This window comes from Haemaphysalis longicornis, unplaced genomic scaffold (assembly GCF_048455015.1).
Source record: "Haemaphysalis longicornis isolate Haplotype H1 unplaced genomic scaffold, Haemaphysalis longicornis Haplotype H1 scaffold_4, whole genome shotgun sequence".
Taxonomy (NCBI): Eukaryota; Metazoa; Arthropoda; class Arachnida; order Ixodida; family Ixodidae; genus Haemaphysalis; species Haemaphysalis longicornis.
The window spans coordinates 44625825-44645441 of NW_027526361.1; the positions used below are offsets into that span (position 1 = coordinate 44625825).

The following is a 19617-nucleotide window of genomic DNA, read 5'->3' on the forward strand; positions in this document are numbered from 1 at the left end:
CTGGAAATTCTTCATCAACGTATAAGTGTTCTTGACCAGCGTATAACTAAAGACCAGAGCCTGCACCTACATGAGAATTAGTAAGAAGCAGATCACAGTAAGGAGTACCAACTACATGTTGTAACAGATTGATTAACTTACTTTGCTTTATTCGCATCGTGCAGTTACAGTGCGACCACTGGGCGAATTATAATCAGGACCGACAGCATCTGGCACATACATAAGAACTTTAAAACGGACGCATGCTTTTACGTATAACAAATAAAGAAACGGGAAGCTAGCTTGGGCACAACACAGTAGTCTTAAAAGCACGTCAGCGAGGCCAGACCTCTCGACCCACCTGATATCACATGGTTTAGATGGTCTGCAGATTGCTTCGTGCGGCCGCGTCGATTGTTCTCTCAGTATATCACGAGGTACGCCCTCCCTTCAAATGAAGCACGCGGATGAAGCACGTTTCTCCGGAGGAACAAAAATAGAGACAAATTAGAGCACATAATGCGAAACTTTTGCGATAGCCCGGGACTCAGCAAACGCGCCCTAACAAGGCGTGCGCAGCCGCATGGAACAGTTATTTGTACAGGAGCGCGGGAAGGGAGCTGTGACTGGTCACCATTCGATGAGAAGAGGCTCATCCCATAGGCCCCGCCGACCCGTGCCTCGGTCGACGAGCAGCTGATTTTTCTTCGGCCTCTGTGACGGGAAGCAGGCAGTGGTATTATGGGAAGCCGTTATTCCAGAGTAGCTCCCAGATGCGGCGGGCTTCGGTGGAACGGCGGGTGTTTCCAATCATCATCTGTAACTCCTCTCTTCCGCAAGCAGGCAACCTTTCCTTCTCTCCTGCCCACCGAGGAAGCCCGTATACTAAGCATCATTTTCATTTTTTCTCTTGCCCCGGGAGTTCAAGGAGCACCACCCATGTTCTCTAGGTAGCACACTGCCTCACTGGTCATCATCATCATCACCATATCTACGCCCACTGCAGGTCAGAGGCCTCTCCCATAGGTCTCCAATTATCCCGGTCCAGTACCAACTACGACCAATTTATCCCCGCAAACTTATTGATCTCATCTGCTCATCTATTCATCTGCTTGCAAGGATTGAGGCTTGGGCGAGTTGGTGCACGATTACAAATAGGGGAACAGCGCAACACAGACCAAACACAAGAAGAAGAAAGTGGCAACCACGAGCGCTGACTTACAACTGATTTTATTTTTCGGCTTGTCACATATATACGGTAACAGTCAAAAATACAAGAAAAGCAGAAATAGCACGAAAGCTGGAGATAACCAAACCTGTCGTCACGCTTCCCCGAAGCCATGTGCCACAAACACTTGCTGAATTACTGAGGGACAGAAAATAATCTCCTTCTGCGAGAGGGACAGGTAGGGTACGCTAACAAATTTATCTTTTCGGCGCTCTATTTCTGCGGCTTCAATTATTTCTTTAGTTATTTTATCTTTGTGTTTGGCAATGACCTGAGTTTTTTGAGAGGTCATTGAAACTCAGAGGTCATTTCCAAACAGAAAGATAAAATAACTAGAGAAATTATTAAAGCCGCAGAAATAGAACGCCGAAAAGAAAAATGTGTGAGCGTACCCTCGTTGTCCCACTCGCAAAAAGAGATTAATTTCCTGTCCCACAGTTAGTTCAGCACGTGTTTGTGGCAAATGGCGTCGGGCGCAGCGTGACGATCAATTGGGTTATCTCGAGCTTTCGTGTTTTTTTTTCTGCTTTTCTTGTATTTTTTGACTGTCAGCATATATATGTGACATGCAAAGTCAGTTGTAAATCAGCGCTCGTGGGTGTCACTTTCTTCTTGTTGTGTTTCGTCTGTGCTGCGCTGTTCCCCTCTTTGTAATCATGCACCAGCTCGCCCAAGCCTTAACCCTTGCAAGCTTTATAATGCACAAAACACAGTTATGTGCTAGCGGAGTAATATGGATGTTTACAATTTTCCTGTCATTTTAATTCCCGATTTACCTTTTTTTAAATGCAGAGCATTTCTTTAACTCACGATGTCACCCGTTCTAGTTGTCCATTGTAGTCCGCACCCCTCCCCCTACACTATATAAAAAAAAAATAATACTTACCGGCGCCTGGTTTCGATCCCACGACCCTGCGGGCGGAACGCAAGGTACTTGGTGCTCTACCCACTGCGCCACAAAGCCGACACAGAATGGAGGGCTACGAACGCGCCTTATATCCTTGACTCATTCAAACTACGTCAAGAAGCTGCTGATACAACGCATTCACTACCTGTGGGCGGAACGCGAGGTACATGGTGCTCTTCCCACTGCGCCACAATAATCATACCCACCTGCTAATAAATGATGTCACGTGACCACGTAATTACGTCTCCTCATTTAATTACAATACAACAACCAACAGCAACAAGTGCAACAACATTAACGTAACGCAAACTACTTAACGTCGTGCGCCCACGGAAATGCTCTGCATTTGATCGTGCCCCTCGCGAGGGGGATGTTTAGTTTCCTGCCGCAGCAAGAACCAGGCGGCCTCCTGCGCAGTTTGTGGCGCATACCCACTTGGGGGATTGGCCAGGATCGTTTCACTTACTACATTCCGGTTACGGCAGGGTTTGACTCGAACAAATTTAAGTATTATTTTGTTCCTGCTGATTTGTTTTAGCGAGACCAAATCTTCTCACGCCCTCCTTCTGGGTTTTTTAATGCGACTAACAATAAAACCCCGATTCCTTCTATTCGCAGTATTTTAAAAGCATCCACAAGACACGCCCCGCAAATGGAACGAAAAAAAAAAAACAATAGGAAGGGTCACTGTGGAGCCCTTCCTCTTGTTCCTCGTGCATCTACTAAGACCATGCAACAATGGCTCACGGTCTGTCCCAAACGCTTGGGTTATCCCGCTGCACTTGCCCTCGGCAACCCACGGCGACGCAAGTACGGTGGACGTCGTGACCTATATTGTTCGCTCAGCCCCACCGTTACCAAACGTATGAAGTAATGTGAGTAGCATTAGGTCCGGTAGCTGTTCGGGACCGTTTGACTATCGTAAGCAACCCTTGTAAGAAAACAAAATTCGCGCTGTGGAACTGTCACTTGATATCTTTATCTATTTGTGAATGAATTTTGGTAGTTATAAAGGAATCTCATAAAAAAGGATGAAAGAGAGATTATTTGGCAGTATCCTTTGAATGCACGAAACTGCGTTTATTCGTGCATTGTTTATTTCCTGAAAACGTAAATAAAGTGCAGAGAATGCAAAAACAGCGCCCAAGTTTTCTGATAATATGTAATCAGATCTTTACACGGATTAAAAATGGGTTGGGACGCAAGGCATCTTATAACTGAGCAGTGGGGGAACGTGATGCCTCCACCGGAGCGCCGTGTGCAAAAGTATGACGAGAGGTGTACCATTGTTTGCACTTGCCACTGGTATAGCAGTCTCCATTCATGCTGTGCGCTTTGCGTGGTGCTTTGCCGCACCCACGGCTGGTGCTGCAGCCCGCTCCACCCCCCCTTCCACCATCGCCACCGGCATACTCACTGGGTGCCTTGTGCATATTTAATGCTTGGGTCACATGTGCCAGCAAACACCTAGGAAGCCTCCCGCGCTCACACAATAAAGATAACCGAAACGGACACTTGCCGCCGCTCGTGTGATACCGAGATTAATGATGTGATAAATGGGTCCACCAATTGACGAACCGGGTACTGTTCATTGCCTTTCACGTGATTGCATGAAAGTTACTGTTAGACTACAAAATACCATTAGCGCGTGTGCCGACTTTAAGCAGCGCATGCTGTTTGATGGATAGCAGTTATCCCAGTATAATGAGTAACCTTACGGGCGCGGCGTAAGCCGTGCACGCAATACGGGGGGTGGCAAACGTACTCACTGAACAAAAGCCGTCAGATTCTTCTCAGAGGGCAACGCAACACACCGCACCACCTTCAAAACTGTCCCGTCGTGCATGTCGACGATGTCGCAAACAGCGATGACGAAGTTCCCCCGGCAAAAAAACTGTAACGCTAGTATCACTTGCAGGAGAGCAGGCAGGGTTTGCTGGCGCCGGGTTCGGTGGTCGATGTCGAAGCGTATCAGCTGGTCGGAGCGTATCAGCGCTTGTTCTTGTCCCGTTCGTCCACTGTTTGAATTTTTGCGCTTTAAATTCATACAATGGATTACCAACTAGCTCGAATTCACACGTTGTTAAGTGATAAACTGAAGCCCGCCCCGGCCGAACCGAAATCGCCCGCGCAAGCCTTCGTCGTCGTACACCTCAAACGGTTGCAGGCGGTCGCGAAAAAAACGCTGTATTGTCAAGGACTGCCGCAGTATCAGGGCTCTTCGCCGATGTCGGCGAGCGGCAGACGGCAGCCGGGTTTTAAATAACAATAACCTTCCGACGCGAATCAGGCAAAAATAAGTCAGCCAACTTATCCGCGCTCTTGTTTCGGTTTCAGGCAAACGAATAAGTTCCTAGGGGGCGCTTAATTCGTGGTTGAGGACTTATTCCCCGACTTATCGCGATCGGGCTGATGACCCTTCGACACGAGGGATTGCCAGGAAGTGAGCGGCCACATACTCTCACCCGAGCAGCAATCTACCGGGCACCCAATCCCCTGACGTCAAGCGATGCACAATCACCTTTCAGCTCGCGCGCACACTACAAGCCTTTTTGGCGCAATGCAAGGACCAATCGTCATCAAAATTTTGTAGGCCACAGCTACTATGGCCGGAGCAGGTGCACGGCCCAACAGGGGCGCTGTGGTTGCCGCCGTCGGCTGGTAGCACAGCTAAAGAGAGAGAGGGGGACTTTCGTTCTAACTAGAACGAAAGTTCACCTACGAAGGCTAGCCTTTGTAGTGTGTCCGGCGCGACAAGTGCGAGGTACAGTGAACTAGCGAGCGAGGTTCTTGCGCTCAATCAAAGTGCCCACTGTGAGGAAGCGGTCGCGCGTTGCTCTTATCGCGCCAGCCACACTACGTAGGCAAGAGACCGAAAGTTCCCCTCGTGTTTTTTGCCGCACTACCAGCCAATAGCGGCGAACGCGGCACCCCTGCTCAGCCGCGTGGCTGCTCCGGCCATGGTCGCCATGGCCTACAAAATTTTGACAAAGACTGTACATCCCCCAACGCATCATACAGTCTCAAGAAAGCAGTCCGCCCTCCTCCGAAAAGTACAGACAAACATATTACCTACTGAACACCGCATACACCTCCCTCGGAACCTACCCGGCACCCACGCGTGCTCGTTCAGCTGAGGTTTCCCAACATCTTCCACACATTATAGGCGTGTGACTGGCACCCAACGATCATCCTGGCGGACGTGGCTGGCTCACCTCGTCGCAATGACGCAGCTCCTGCTGTCGTCCAAGACGGAGGTATACACTTGGCCACAGCTTTCAAGCAAGGCACTCTGGACTGAGGGTGTTTGGAAAAATAAACTTTTTATTCTTCCTTCTTTGTTTGGCCGGCCACCGCACCCTAGGGCTCTTTTATCCCCCCCCCCCCCCCCAACCCCCAAATTAAGAGTAGCCGTCTAGGGTTGACATAAGCCAAGAAGGCCTAATAATCGTCGCATGGTGTCATGGTGGGCACAAACAACGCTGTTCACAGTTCTTGGACTCTGAGCACATCCACCGTGGTTTGAAGTACTTCTGGTTGTTTCTAGCCGCCAGACTCTTCTTCTTTGCCTGAAAACTGAACAGCAACAGAAATGAAAATAACCATTGCGTTGTCTGCATACTGCAAGGTCACGTGAAGATAACCTCACGAGCACTATTCCGGCAATGAAATCAACCTAGATACACCTACAACGTAGGCTCGCATAAAAACGTTGCGAGAGCTACTCCAACCGCAAGAAAACTCAACGCTGCCCATTCCGAATTACAACACGGATGCGCCTGGTGCACTTCCTGAAGAGGTTTATTATCTGGCTGAAGCGTAGCGCTTGTTGCACCCCAGATAATTCTACTAGCTTTTCGCCGTGCATTTTAAGCCCTCCGAGAGCCCTGCGGTGGCATGGGCTGTTACCTCAGGAATTGTGCAGGACATTGAGGGACTCAGGATGGTTGCGATCACAGGATGTCCAAGTGCAGAAGAAGCTAGATTCGAGCACAGAAGGGCGGAAGTACAAAAAAATGCAAGATATCAAGTGTCCACTCAGTAAGCGACCAGGTGCAAGGGCTCGGATTGCATAACAGATTCGTGGTCTTTACCTTCGTTCATGAGGATGGTGCAGGATTTCTGATCAGAAATCTAGCTATGATAATAAAGGTATCAGCAGCAGTTGCAGACTGAAAAGAATCTAGAAAAGAGGCTGCCGGCTGGTAAACTCCTTCGGAAAACGAGGAATATGCACCCGAGATAACACTTCTGCTTCTTCAACACAGACACGAATGCGCGCACACGCAATCACACCAACATACGCAAACGAAAACTAAAATGCCCACGCGCACGAACACCCACACCCGCACACACAATCACACGCACACACGCACACGTACACGCCCCGCACACACACGCACGCACGCACGCACGCACGCACGCACGCGGAGATGTGTAATATTTTAGCAGTGGCACCTTTAGCGGATGGGCTTTCATCAAGCTGTGCCCGGAAAAAGAAGCCATCTTTCCTACTCGTGAGCACAGTGTCCAGCGGAAGTCCACAAGGCCACATCTTTACCGGCAGCAAGTGTGGTGGCTGCTATGTTGTGGACGTCAAGCAGAGGGACAGCAACGCGGGCAGTGTTGTGATGGCAGTGAGCAGACGATTCCCTCTTACTTGGTCTTGGCCGTTAATGGCTGCAAAGACAAGGGCAGACGCAACCACTATTGACGCGGCTGTTTTTCTGAGGTGCATTAACGATTGGCATGCTCAACAGCTAGCAATGAGTGAATATCCGCAGGCTCTGTGGTCGGCAAAAGCCTAACGTTCGGCAAAAGCCGTTCGGCAAAAGCCGTTCGGCAAAAGCCGTACGGGTTTCTTCAAATTTAAGTCTCTGCCACTGAAAGAATCTAAATGAACAGCCGTTTGCTTTTTCGTGAGCTGAGTAAAATACCACTAAAGGCTTTTCTGGCGTGCTGCCGGATTTTAACCTGCTTGCTCAAGTTTTCTTACCAATACCACTGAACCTCCTCTTCAAGCACATGATCTCGAAGTGCGCGAGTGCGCTATAACATATAATTGTGGTCATATTTAGCGCACATCTTGGCCAGAATAATTGGAACCACGCCACCCGTGTAGTGTATACAGAACCAACTCGACAGATTTTGCCCAGATAAGATCAACGACTTTACCTACGGAAGCCTTTCATTTTGTAATGGTAATTGCAAATCCGGTTTAGTCATTTGAACTGCAGATGCAAACCCAATAGCGCATTGTAAACATGATTGTTAACATTTAATTTGCTTACTAAGCTTTATCTCACTTGAAAGCTTGCAGCCTCATTTCTACGATAATGCTGCATACTGAGTAAAGAACAGGCCGCACCGCAGATGATATTCTTGAAGGGCCTCGCTGCTGCGAAGCTCTGCATCAGTCCCGCGGAGGACACGAGTAGCGGCCTCGGTAGCACCCAGGACCCATTTCGGCAGACCAGCTCACGGGGTCCCCGCAGTTCGAAGCCCTCAAGGCAGTAGTAACGCGTGAGCGATCCCTCGGCCGGGGTGTTCCAGCAGGTATCCTCGCCGCTAACATTGTAGTAGCCGTTCACGATCTCCGGGGGCTCAGGAGGGCAACCGGCGTCTGCGTGATCACGAAGATCGCGAGAAGTACGAATTTGACGGGCTTTTTGCGGCTCTTCAGCACAAGTTGTAACATACTGAATGGACACTTGTAGGCATAATGGACAACTTGGCCTCCACAATAAACTATCCGAGCTTTTCAAACGCCACCTATCAAGCCAATGACTCCGTTTAATGCAAGTACCTGCGGGACTAGCCCTCTTAAACAGTCTCCACATTGCATGTCATCAATCTAATGCGTCCCAGCCCCTCCCTGACCATTGGAGAAGAAGTCACACCCACGTTCTCCCCTTATCCACAAATATGCACCATCACCTCCGTCTCGGCAACCGACAAGCCCGAAGCCAAGCTCATGAGAATATTTACAAACAAAAACAGATGTCACCGATACAGATGCGAGTACATACCCTAATGATCAGCACTTAGTAGCCACAGTCACCTCAAAGGGCGTCCTCATAACTTGTGCATCAATCAAGACATTGTCAGCCTGGGTTTCAGAATAGTTAGCTATCACCTTAGCCCTCATATATACAAAGCACCCAATCATTATCACGGATTCTCAAGCTGCCTGCAGAATCTTCTTATCCGGGAGAGTGGCCCCTTCTACTTTAAAGCTACTCTCGCCACATCAAAACCGCCGGTAAGTCAACTAATAGGACTCCTGGCCATTTCTCAATGACTGGCAACAACTTTGCTTGTCAGCAAGCTGCGCCCTCTCTCTCCAGGCTTCCAATGAGACCACATCGTTCATCCCACTCGTAATATATCAAGAAATAACGCAGCATTACGGCTCCGACAGACTGCACTTTCCTCCCCCTCACCCTGCACTGCCAAGAAGAATTGCTACTCAGCGGACTACAAACAAATACCTTTCCTCACCCTGTTCGCCTCCACAGTATGTTTCCAATTCAAAACTGCTGAATGCCAGTTCTGTTCACAAGACGGAACTGTAAGTGATATTGAAATACAGTGTGAACGCAATCCCAAACTTCCTCCTCTCCGGTCCCCACTTCCCACGGCTGAGCTGTGGGTGTACCCGGTGACCAGTGGCCACCTGGACATCCAGCAACAACTGGCATCGAAGCGAAGGCTTTGTGTTCGCCTCATGGATTCCAGGAATAGGGAACCACTCCCACATCAGCGGCTCAGAAATGTTTTTCTCTTTCGTTCTGTCTCTGTAGGCATGATGGTGTTTGTGAGGGCGTCGCATGGTGGGTCATGGCAGGGGAAGGAGTGTCCATTCTCCGCCTCCCTCTGACAGCATCACATCTCACTTCGACGTGTTGGCGTCGTGCTAAGTCTTATGTTTTGCTACACTTTGCGCCTTCTGACACTCACACAGCTCGGTTGCCATCACCAGTCATCGCCTTTTCTCCTCACTCTCCCCTCATCCATCACCAACCATCCCCTTTTCTCCTCACTCTCACCTCATCCCCACTACGTTGCCTCCCACCATCCTTACCAAAGTTAAAGTTTGGTTCCGCACAGCATGAGTTACGACAGAGTACAATTTATTGGCATTCTTTCATGTTTTCCTGGCAGAAAAGGAACGATAGGTTTTTCTTGTCATTTCAAAGGGCTTTCATCATTTGACAACAGACAATCAAAAGAAATTCAAACTAGGCTTTCCCCTTCACGTTCCTACAACGCTCAAAGCATCCCCGTATTTTTTTTTTTTTAGGAAAGGGTGATCATTGTCGAAAGACGGAGCGCAATGATAGACTTTTGTTGAACGACAACCTGATTTTTAGGTTGAGCAGACGACAGAATTTAATAGGTTACACATAATTCGTTATATAATTAATTATAGACACATATTTTATTTTCTAGGAAGGACGCTATGGAATGAATCTGTGGAACGCTGTTAATGTCCCTTGGCCTACCACAGCCAGACCTCCCACCTTCCCACTTTCGTTTTCAGGCTCGGTGTCGTCTTAGGAAGGAAGTAAAATACTGTAATTAAGGGACAGCGTCAATCAATTGTGCATTTGTGCCTGCATAAATGAATAATGCAGGCACGAAGTTAAACCAAAGAAAATAAAAGTCATCCTCGAATGCTTATGAACGGGAGAGCGTCTCAACCCTTTCGCTCGCAAACTTAAGGCTCGGCCCCATGCCTATCCTTTCCTCCGGCGTTACAAGTTTCCAGAACATTGAAAATTGGAGTTTTTAGAACGAAAAAGGGAGAAACTGCAATATACCCCAGCGAGATGTGAATCGCTCGCCGATTTGATTCAATATTCAACACCTCGAAGTCATATCAACGAAAATGTTTTGGTAACTTTCATAAATGATTCGTCGCTCTAGAGCGTTGCCGTAATGTAGCTTTGAATGTAACACAGTCACAGTGTGGGGAGCTGGTGGGGGAATACACTGGAAGAGTGTTGGAAAAAAGAGAAATCTGGAAATCACAGGTCCTACAACTGTGAGAGAATGTAGACCACGGTGTAGACGTGCCGAAGAGACGGAGCCGCCCCTGACCCACCTCCGAAGAGCTTGTGCGAGATCCCGCTCCTCCAGTCGGTGCCGAGCACGATGATGTGGCAGCGGAAGGTGAGGTTCCGGAAGGCGAGCCAGTCGCGCACCTGGAACACGCGGTGCAGCCGCACCTCGTACGTGGCGTTGGCCGCCGGCTCGACGCGGTCGAAGGGCACCGTGTTCAGGTATACGCCCGTCTGGTCGTTGTACACTCCGCAAGCGGGCGACGGCTTGGGGAACATGCCGCCGCACTGCAGCTCCACCGTCTCCGTGCACGACACGCGGTCTGAGTACGTCGTCCAGCTGTCCTCCTTGCACGAGTCTGCTGCGAAGGGCGGCCCAGGTGCGCAAACGTAGCCTTTTTTTACAGCTTAATGTTAGGGATGCCTGGCTTCGGTGAAAAATTCGTACGTGCTTATGTAGGTTATGAAGTCTCTTCACTAAAACTTTTCCCCACCCGATTTACCGCACGTACGGAGGCCCGCACGAACTTAACGTTGGAGGTGTGTAGCTTATCGTCCCTAAAATTTGTACTAATGCTTTTCCGCATAAACGCTATATTTTCGGACGTAGAGCTTTTACAGGACGCTTCAATCGTGTTGTTTTTTTGGCGCAGCCATGCGAAAATATTCCCTCGAGAAATGCCTTTGCATTTATCAACGACAACGATAGCTACCCCTCTCGACCCAGGATATCTGAATATATAAACGCGCGAACGGTACACACAGCGCGACGAGCTTTGCAATAGCAAAAGGGTTTACACATGGCAGCAGCACCGGCTGCAACCTGGATTCACATCGGTTTCTTGGAAGGCAGTAATACAATAAGCTACGCAAACTACTTGTGCTGTACTTGAAACGAAATTACTACTGTCAAGCGCAACAGTAATCGAGAGGGAAACGTAGTGGATTTTCTCAAGGTGCGGAGTTAGGTAAGGAAAGTCGTCAGGGGTGGTCAGACCGCTGCCGCTGCGTTGAATTGCTGCCAGAGGTTACCGTAACTGTACCACAATTTTTCAACCATAGTAGTATTGCGTGGAGGTTTTCACACTCAGTCACTGACACCTGTAATTAGGCATACATAATGCATTTGCGTTACCAAGTAGGCATACGTAAAGCGGATGGGTTCGCGTCGAAAGCAGGAGTTTTCTTTATCCGGACTTATCTCGTATGCCCATATGTACATCGAACACACAAACCCCGAAAGTGTGTGAGACTGCGAGGCCTAAAGAGGCGTGAAGGAGGAGAACTTGCCCACGATGACGGTGAGAAAGAAGTCGTTCTGCGACGTGGCCGAGTCCGTCTCGACCTTACAGGTGTAGTTCCCCTGCATGGACATGTGCGCGCTGAGGATGGAGATGAACGAGGGCGAGCGGTTGTTGAGGTCCACGCGTTTGTCGAACAGGTTCCGGGCGAGCGGGCGGCGGCCCCTGCGCCACACGTACACCTCGGCGCCGTCCTTGAACCAGAGCACGCGCCGGAGCTCCTCGCTCGGCGACAGCACGAAGAAGCAGAGCAGCGTGGCGCCTTCGCCCTGCAGCACGTACTGCGTCTTGTTGCTGTCCGACAGCAGCCGCACCTCGGTCACCACCACGCCCAGCACGCCTGCGGGTCAAGAACAAAAAAGGAGGAAATGATGTGGAACGTTACCAATCCGCTTTCTGGAAACGGACCCCCTGTCAGGGCGTTGATTGTCTCGGCCTTGCACAAGAGCAAAACTTAATGCCTGAGGACTTCGCTAGCGCCTATGCGGGGAATTCAGGAAGCCCACAAGCCTCGTCTTACACCTTCCTTGTCCGCGTCCCTCATGGATGTTCCGTTACCTTATAGGATCTCGTGTTCACCCTGAGCAGTACATGTCAGCGCTGCGCAGCAGACTCTGAGGAGAACAGCAAGCACATGCTTTGCAACTTGAAGCCGGAGACCAAACAACACTTGCTCTGGTATTCAAACTTATTTTTGGGCACAGAGAACATTCTCTCTTACGGAAGCTTTGATGGGTGGTAACGGTACGGCAGCCTGGGAAGTACTATGCAAACATAGTATCATTACGGCCCGTTTCGCTTACATCGTGTGGCAAAGCTATTCAAAAATCTTGTGAGTGCCATGCTGATATGATGGCTCGAAACTAACACAAGCCTGTCGTAGTGCACGGCTGGTTTTTGGCAACGTTTAAGAGCGCAAGACATTGTCGTGGACCTTATTACCCACATCGAACATCAGCGTACTCATAGGCTGTCAACACTTGCTTGCCAATCGCTTGCCAATTCGGCAAGCGATTGGTGTCAAGTTTCTCCGAGTAACCATTGACGATAGGCTGCTCTGGCGGCAGGCCGTGGAATCACTCATCACGTCCATGCTACCACGCGTCAACGTGCTACGAAGAATGGCTGAAAGCCACTGGGGGAGCTACCCGTGATTTATGTTTCAGCTCCAATCAGTGGTAATTTTGAGCCGTGTATTTCACTAGCGACCCTCACTTTCTCCTTCAGAGTACCTCTACGCTCGCCTCGAAGCACTTCACAGAGAGGTGCTTAAGATACCCCTCCGAGTCTATGCGGCGTCAAACACCTACGTTCACAACGAGTCGCAATTTTTCCCCTGCGCTTGATGGCGACACATGTACACTGCTGCTGCAACTGGTTCGTCGTGGAGAGTCTTATGCCAGGATGGCATTGTTCAGACGTCTACGCTTAAGCGTGGACTTGGACATACGCGCGCCCCTTAGCCACAATTCCTTTACCTACAATGGCCAAAGAAATAAACAGTGAAGCTTAGAACGTTCTTGGTCTTTTTGAGTTCGGTGTGCGCGCCAGCAATTTCCGGCATCCTCTCGAAGCGCTCTATCCCAGTGGCCGAGACTATGTCGCTATTGTACTCTTAATAAAAACGGCGTAAAACGGTAGTAACAGCCATAGTTACTAACTCCTTACGAACTTTACTACCCCCCGGAATAACACGTAGGCTCTGCCACTAGCAACTGCATGGTTAGGAAATTAACTGAGTGTAGGAAGTAGTTTACACTAAATTAAGGTGGTGCTTATGACTAGGTTATGCATCGCCAGTTAGCAAACGCATGTAGCTCAGAAGGGTGCTATCGCTAGGACTTTAGCAGTGATGGTAGTGGTGCTCACTGCCTGCTTCAGTTAATAATCCTGACCAGTGCTACATTTAATACCTTCCGTTACTAAGTGCCTAGTGTATACTGGTAGAAGTAAGTTGTTTAGTGTTCCTTTAGTGAATGCCGCAACCTTTTTTTTTTTTTTGAAGAGTGTACCTGAGCACTTGGACCGGACGTATCGATACATTTTTCAAGTATATACGGACCGCTTCTATAGACAGAAGACAGAATACAGAAAATCAAGGCAGCGGCCCTTCCCTAGCTTGAACGCTTCCTGGGCTGGTCCTCTAGACCACATGGCACCAGCCACCGCGGCGGATTGTGTTACAATAAAGGCCGCCTGAAATAGGAATAGATCGCTTGAAATTCAGCGCGCCGTCATCCTGACGGACTGTAAAGTAGCCCTGCAACTTCTGATGATCGGAGTTATTGAAAGAAAACATAACTCTCCTACTCAAGTATTGTTAAGCAGGTCAGGGAAGGCGGCCGTATTGTTCGTTTCCAGTGAATCCCCTTACACGTGTGCGGCACGCCTTATAGGTCCGCCGGCTTGTAAATCAATCAATCAATCAATCAATCAATCAATCAATCAATCAATCAATCAATCAATCAATCAATCAATCAATCAATCAATCAATCAATCAATGGATGGATCACTCACTCACTCACTCACTCACTCACTCACTCACTCACTCGCACTCACGCCGGGCGGCCAACAGTGCTACACGCAGCATCGGCTGAAATAGTTATGAGTGCGCGTGTGCGTCTGTGTATGTTTGTGTGAGTGTGTTTGTAAAATGAAGCTATCATGAGCGTTACTCAAACGCATAGTACCGCGCATTCACACTGCACCTGTTTTTTTTTTTTGTCCTGGGTGGCGTGGCGATGTTGGAAAGGAGGAATGTTGGAAGGGGGAATGATAGAGCATTTGCTGGGAAGGGGGGTTGAGCTATGCCCCCTCCCCCTTCCCTCCCTCCTCTACTTGGGCGCGCCTTGCGTCCGGCAAGCTTTCTGGGCGGCTGATCGGTTAATGACGACGCACACACCATTACAGTGCCCCAAGCTCACTCAGAAAAAGGGGTGGAGTTTGCCCCACTTGGGGCGTCATTAGCTGTGCTGTCTTGGCGGAAGATCGCCGTGCTTGCATCTCTCTTTGCGGAACTTCACTCTTACTCGGGAATGTTGCGGAATGCAAGAACTAGTTCACGCGTGATTACTCTGTAGTTTTCTCCGTATTTTTTTGTTAAAATAAGCGTGAAAAAAAAAAAACAGTACATGTAGTATGGTTCTGAGCTAATTACGTATTCGTACGTCTATTTTTTCTCCGTAACTTTGTTTCAGGATAAGTGGCGATGATTTAATCATTACAGAATTGACAGGAGGAACGTGTGTTGAGTGCGCTATGACGAGTCCAGCTATTTTGGTACTGGAGCACAGCAGCAATATGCGACTGTCAGGATAGTGTCCAGCCCACAAAGTGCCATCACGCTAAGTGGACGCTTTATGTAAAACCTAAGTTTTCAGGTTCGGGCGAAAAGGACTGCTGCGCTAGTGCATATGTGAGCTTGTTTCTTGTTTTTTTTTTTGTACCCCAGCTAACATTTAAATAACCGAAAGTGTATTTATTGATATTTATTGTTTTAAAAACGTCCCTGCGGCGGCGTAAGCAGGGACAGGTCAGCAAAAATGAGCGAAACCTATTGTCGCTCGTTTTTCCTATTTTTTTATTTGAAGCGTTTTTTTGACAACAGCCTTTGTAAAAGATGAAATCATGCTTTAGAAAAACCTTATTGCCAAGCAACACTCACTGTCCACATCTCCATAATAAAACTCGTACTGCTCTTATTAGTTACAACAATTCACTATTGTAACAAAATGAACTACGCAGCCGAAAAGACGTACTTGGCAGAGCCGGTAGAAAAGAGTGCTCTTCTCTTGCTGACTGATTCATTCCCTTTCCAGGTCCCAATAGACCAAGCTGTGCGCATCTAAGAAAGCCGATAAAAGGGAACTGCAACGAAGCTGTAGGCGGACAAACCAGCTATATAAAGGCGAAGAAAGCAAAAGCACAATCGGCCCTCAGTGACTTTGTTGAAAGTACTGCGATGACATAGTGTCAGTCTTCCGGCTTTCTTTATCGGGAAGCGGAAGTCAGTGTCGATCCTAATGTATAAAGTCAGTACCACTGTTGAGCTTTCTTTGCTGTGGATGGTGGGAGGAGGATTCGGACGTTCTGATTTGGACGAAGCGGATGCCCAAGGGGATAAGCGATCGATGCAGCTGTAGTCAGAAGGAAGAAAAAAAAAATTGTCATTGCTTTTGTTCTAAAGGAAAAAGGGCAGCACGTGAGGCTTTTTTCGGACTAGCTTGTGAATTCAAAGTGGTTTATCCTAGCTTTACGAATTCATGATAAAATATGCAACGTGTCCCTCTTAGGAAGAGAGCGGGAGACAGGTTCGACGATCGTGTGAGGCCTTCTGCCAGCAGCGTGTACAAAGGAGTATAAAGGAACACTACGAGCACGCTGAGGCCGATAAATTCAATGGTAAGAGACCTCGCGGAAATATTAAAGCGGAAGCGTGAGTGGGAAAAATCGCCGTTGTTTTCAGGGTTGTTGGTTTTATCGGATACGGACAATGGCCCCGGCCGTAATAAGTAAGTGAAACACATTTGAGTTCGCTTCGGAGTTGAAGCTCAGTCTCCACAGTAAGAGTGCAGTGCTTTAACATCAAGCTACCGCAACGCGTTGCCACTGGTTGGAAAAAGGTTAGTTTAATGCCTGCCGCGTGACAGGTGCACGTGAGTGCAGCAGGTACACGCCAGCCACGAAGAACTGGGATTGTGGGAAAGCTGTGGCGTGAAGCGTCACCAGTCTTCCACTCGGAGTAATTCACGCCAAAGACAAACAAACAAAAGCGAACAAGAGAAGCAAGCAGAATAGAACAGTAAAGGAGCCTGCCGAAGTTACTCGCGCCAAAAGACGAAGAGGAAACAGTAGTGAAGAATGAGACATAAACAAGATGTAGGAGTAAAGAAGTCCTTGATTAGTGTTGCCAGTCTTAGTCTTTTCGCCTTCAAATAACGTAAGCAAACTTTAGTGCCCCTAGAATTCTTTTATACTATTATTGTCACTTTGGGGAAAGGTTGCGTAGGAAACAACGCCTGCCAAGAGGACGAAATTCAGGATGGCAAGCGAAAGTAAAAAAAAAAACAGTAACAAAATAGAAGGATTCCTCAAGGTTGTTGACAAATTAATTTTTTTGTAAAACAAGCTGTTTCATAAAACTTAAAGCCATTCCACTCAACGGGATAGCTGTCAGAAGTGCAGAGAAATGATTCGCCATGGTGGGCTGGGAAGCCATCATCCGCTTACTGCTTCCACCCATTGCGCTCTGCGCCTCCCTATCTCATTCCTCTCTTGATGAATTAAACGGAGGTTTTTCCAACGCAATTCAAATTTCCCGCATTTGCAGTGCTCGTGCGCCCCCTGCCTGAACAACGCTAGCGTGTTTTGTTCTTTTTGTGCTTGCTTTCATCCCGCATGCTCCAGCGCCTTAACACGCAGTTTGGGAAAGGTTGTCTTTGGTGGCCACTTTTTATGCTTACTATTAGTAACTACCAACCCAACGGGCGTTCCTAACTAAATGGGCGCGGAGGCACCGGCTATATGCACAGATTTTGCCTGAAATGTATATACCTGCAGTTTTCTTTGCGCAAACAATGGAGAGATGTATGACAAGCGCCAGCGGTTCAGGAGTTTCGAACGGGTGTGACTTATTTGGGTCCTCTGTTTGGGTCCGTTACGGCGTAATGCCTTGTGGCTCTAATTGGGTCCGTTATCTCGCTGCGCCGCCTGATTCTATTCTGGTAGTCGCTAGACATTGTGCAGCGAACGAGCCACGACGACAAGGCGTGCCCTCAAAAATGTTCTGCACTTAAAAAAAACTGATGTGTACACGCAACGTCACTAGTACAGATCACAATGTTTATACATGTTATCCTAACTGCAAAAGTACGTAGTTTGATCACAGTAAACCGGGTAATCAATTCTACCAATGTCGAAGCAACGTGTCTTGTTTTTGTGAGCGGCCAGAGGGATCACCATTGCCGTTATTATATGTTCTAAACTAATTTTAAGTGCAGAACACGTTAGGGTTCCACCTTGTCGTCGTAACTTGTTCGCTATCACGATGAGCCACCGCAGCAATCAGGCAAAGAAGCGTCATAACGAACCCAAACGCAGCCCCACGGCGTAACGGCATAACACAGAAGCTTCGAAAAATAAGTGGTTTATAGAGTCATAACCGCTAGGAACTCCTGAACCACTGGCACTTGTCATACATACCCCATTATTTTGCGCAAAAAAAAAAAAAACTGTAGGTACATTTGAGGCAAAATCTGTGTAACTACCTGCAGCCCTCCCGTTTATTTAGTTAAGAACGATTGTTGGGTTGGTTTTTACGATTTAAGCAAAAAAAAATGGCCGCGCATCTGCTCCTTTTGTTGCAAATGTCGACAAAAGACGATAGTTTTTGTCGACATTTGCTATGTAAATGCCTCTCTTCGTCTCCCGCTCACCTCTCATGTTGTTCCTCTTGCGTCGCGCTCCTACCAAGGTAAACACGATAAAAGTTTGCTCAAGTAAATTTAAATTTACCGCGATCCACTGCTCCAGTCCGGGTGCGTCGATGCCAGCGCTGCCGTACGGCGGAGACGTATGTGAAGCGAGGCGCCCTGTTTCAACGTTTATAGAACCGCGTTGCCCCAGTCAACGTGCGTTCCAAGCAGAACGTAGAACCTACCTTATGAAACCTTTCGTAACTGTTGCCGCGTGATTTCTTCAAATGCTGCCAGAAGCTATAGTCGCGCGGGCGACAGTAGGTCCCAGTATGATTTTTTTTCTGCAGTGGATGCAGTATTTCATTTCGCAAAAATCAAGCATCTACAAATTTTTTTATATAAAGGAACGCTATAAATATCCATTGTGTATTAATTTCATGTCCTACATTCGCGTAATGTCTTGTCCTTATTCAGCAATGTTGACAAGTATGAACATTAACACTGGACTTGGACGTTTAGGTTTGGCTGTGGGTGTATAAGAGTATTGCGCAGACTTCGTTTCACTTTGGCCGAGTGGCTGGATCGAGTGACAGACAGACAGACAGACAGACAGACAGACAGACAGACAGACAGACAGACAGACAGACATCGAGTAAATGGAGACAGACCAAAATTACTGGGTTTAAGTAGCCCAAGGAAGACTATCGTCTTTAAAAGTGGCCACGAAGACACGCGTTCGAAACTGCGCGGTAAGTCTCCGGCACCAGTGAGATGAAAGCAAGCGCAAAAAGAACGAGACTCCCGTTCGTGCTGTTACAGGAATTCCGTCGGACAAACATCTGTTCAATTCATCAACAGATGAGTGATACAGGGAGCGGAAGAGCACGAGCGGTCGCAGCGATGAGCGGATAACGGCGCCACAGCCTCTCCGGCGAATCACTGATCTGCACTTGCGACAGTTTTCACGTTGAGTGAAACTTCTTTAATCTTTTATTCGACCTCACCTGCTTACTTTCAACTAAGATACACAAGTACTGTGAAATGACTTTTGTTAAAATGTTTCTGTTTTTCCTCTCTCGCATTTCATCCAGCTCTACTCCTGGCTTCCCTTGAACGTCGTGATGGAGCACTTTTCTATCTCAAAGTAACCGGAGTTTCGGGAAACCAAACTAAGTGCCAGTGTGCACCTTGGTCTTACCAGGAAATATGAAAACCAAGCTATAAGCAGCACCGGAGCAGTTTCGTTCGAAGAAATGACTCCCTGTTTATTTGCGGGCTTTTTCTACTTGTTTTATCTTCCCCCCTCTCTACTGCATAACGGCCGACAAGCGTTCGTCGAGAGGTCATTTTATGTTTGTTTATTTTTAGATAACTCTCTTTTTTATTGATCTTCCAGCGCTCTGTCTGCATATTTTCTTTGCAGGATTCGTGAATTTAAACAAGGAATTACTAGGAGCGCTCCAAGGACCATTGAAATGCTGAAGGTCTCTTCGCAAATACCGTTATAATTTTTAATGCGGAGCATTCTTTGCCGAGTACTCCCACAGCCACGACCATGTAAGGCCTGGCATTTCCACAAAATGGAGATTTCGCGGAAGTTACCTGCAATCGTTTACATCGCAAATGTAGATAATTGGTTGAACGAAATTCTGAAAAACCGACAATTAAGAAAAAAAATAATACTTAAATGGCGAACCGTGAAACCCCTCGTATTGCCGCAAAA

The 19617-nt window shown here is 48.0% G+C and overlaps 1 protein-coding gene across 2 annotated transcripts in view; it reads right to left on the bottom strand.

The window, feature by feature from the left end:
* Positions 1-5524: 5524 nt before the first annotated feature.
* Positions 5525-19617, bottom strand: part of LOC144180328 (uncharacterized) — a 46849-nt gene continuing 32756 nt past the window's right edge. The window contains exons 2-6 of one of the 2 annotated variants that reach the window (XR_013324373.1): positions 11468-11818; positions 10222-10536; positions 7483-7737; positions 6573-6794; positions 5525-5690 (exon numbers count right to left, since the gene is read on the bottom strand). Coding sequence is in view for 1 of the 2 variants with exons in the window: in XM_077708699.1 (XP_077564825.1) it covers positions 6697-6794; positions 7483-7737; positions 10222-10536; positions 11468-11818 (1019 nt within the window). In the remaining variant the exon portion in view is untranslated. The remainder of the gene's footprint in view (positions 5691-6572; positions 6795-7482; positions 7738-10221; positions 10537-11467; positions 11819-19617) is intronic. The other variant, XM_077708699.1, reaches the window with a different exon arrangement.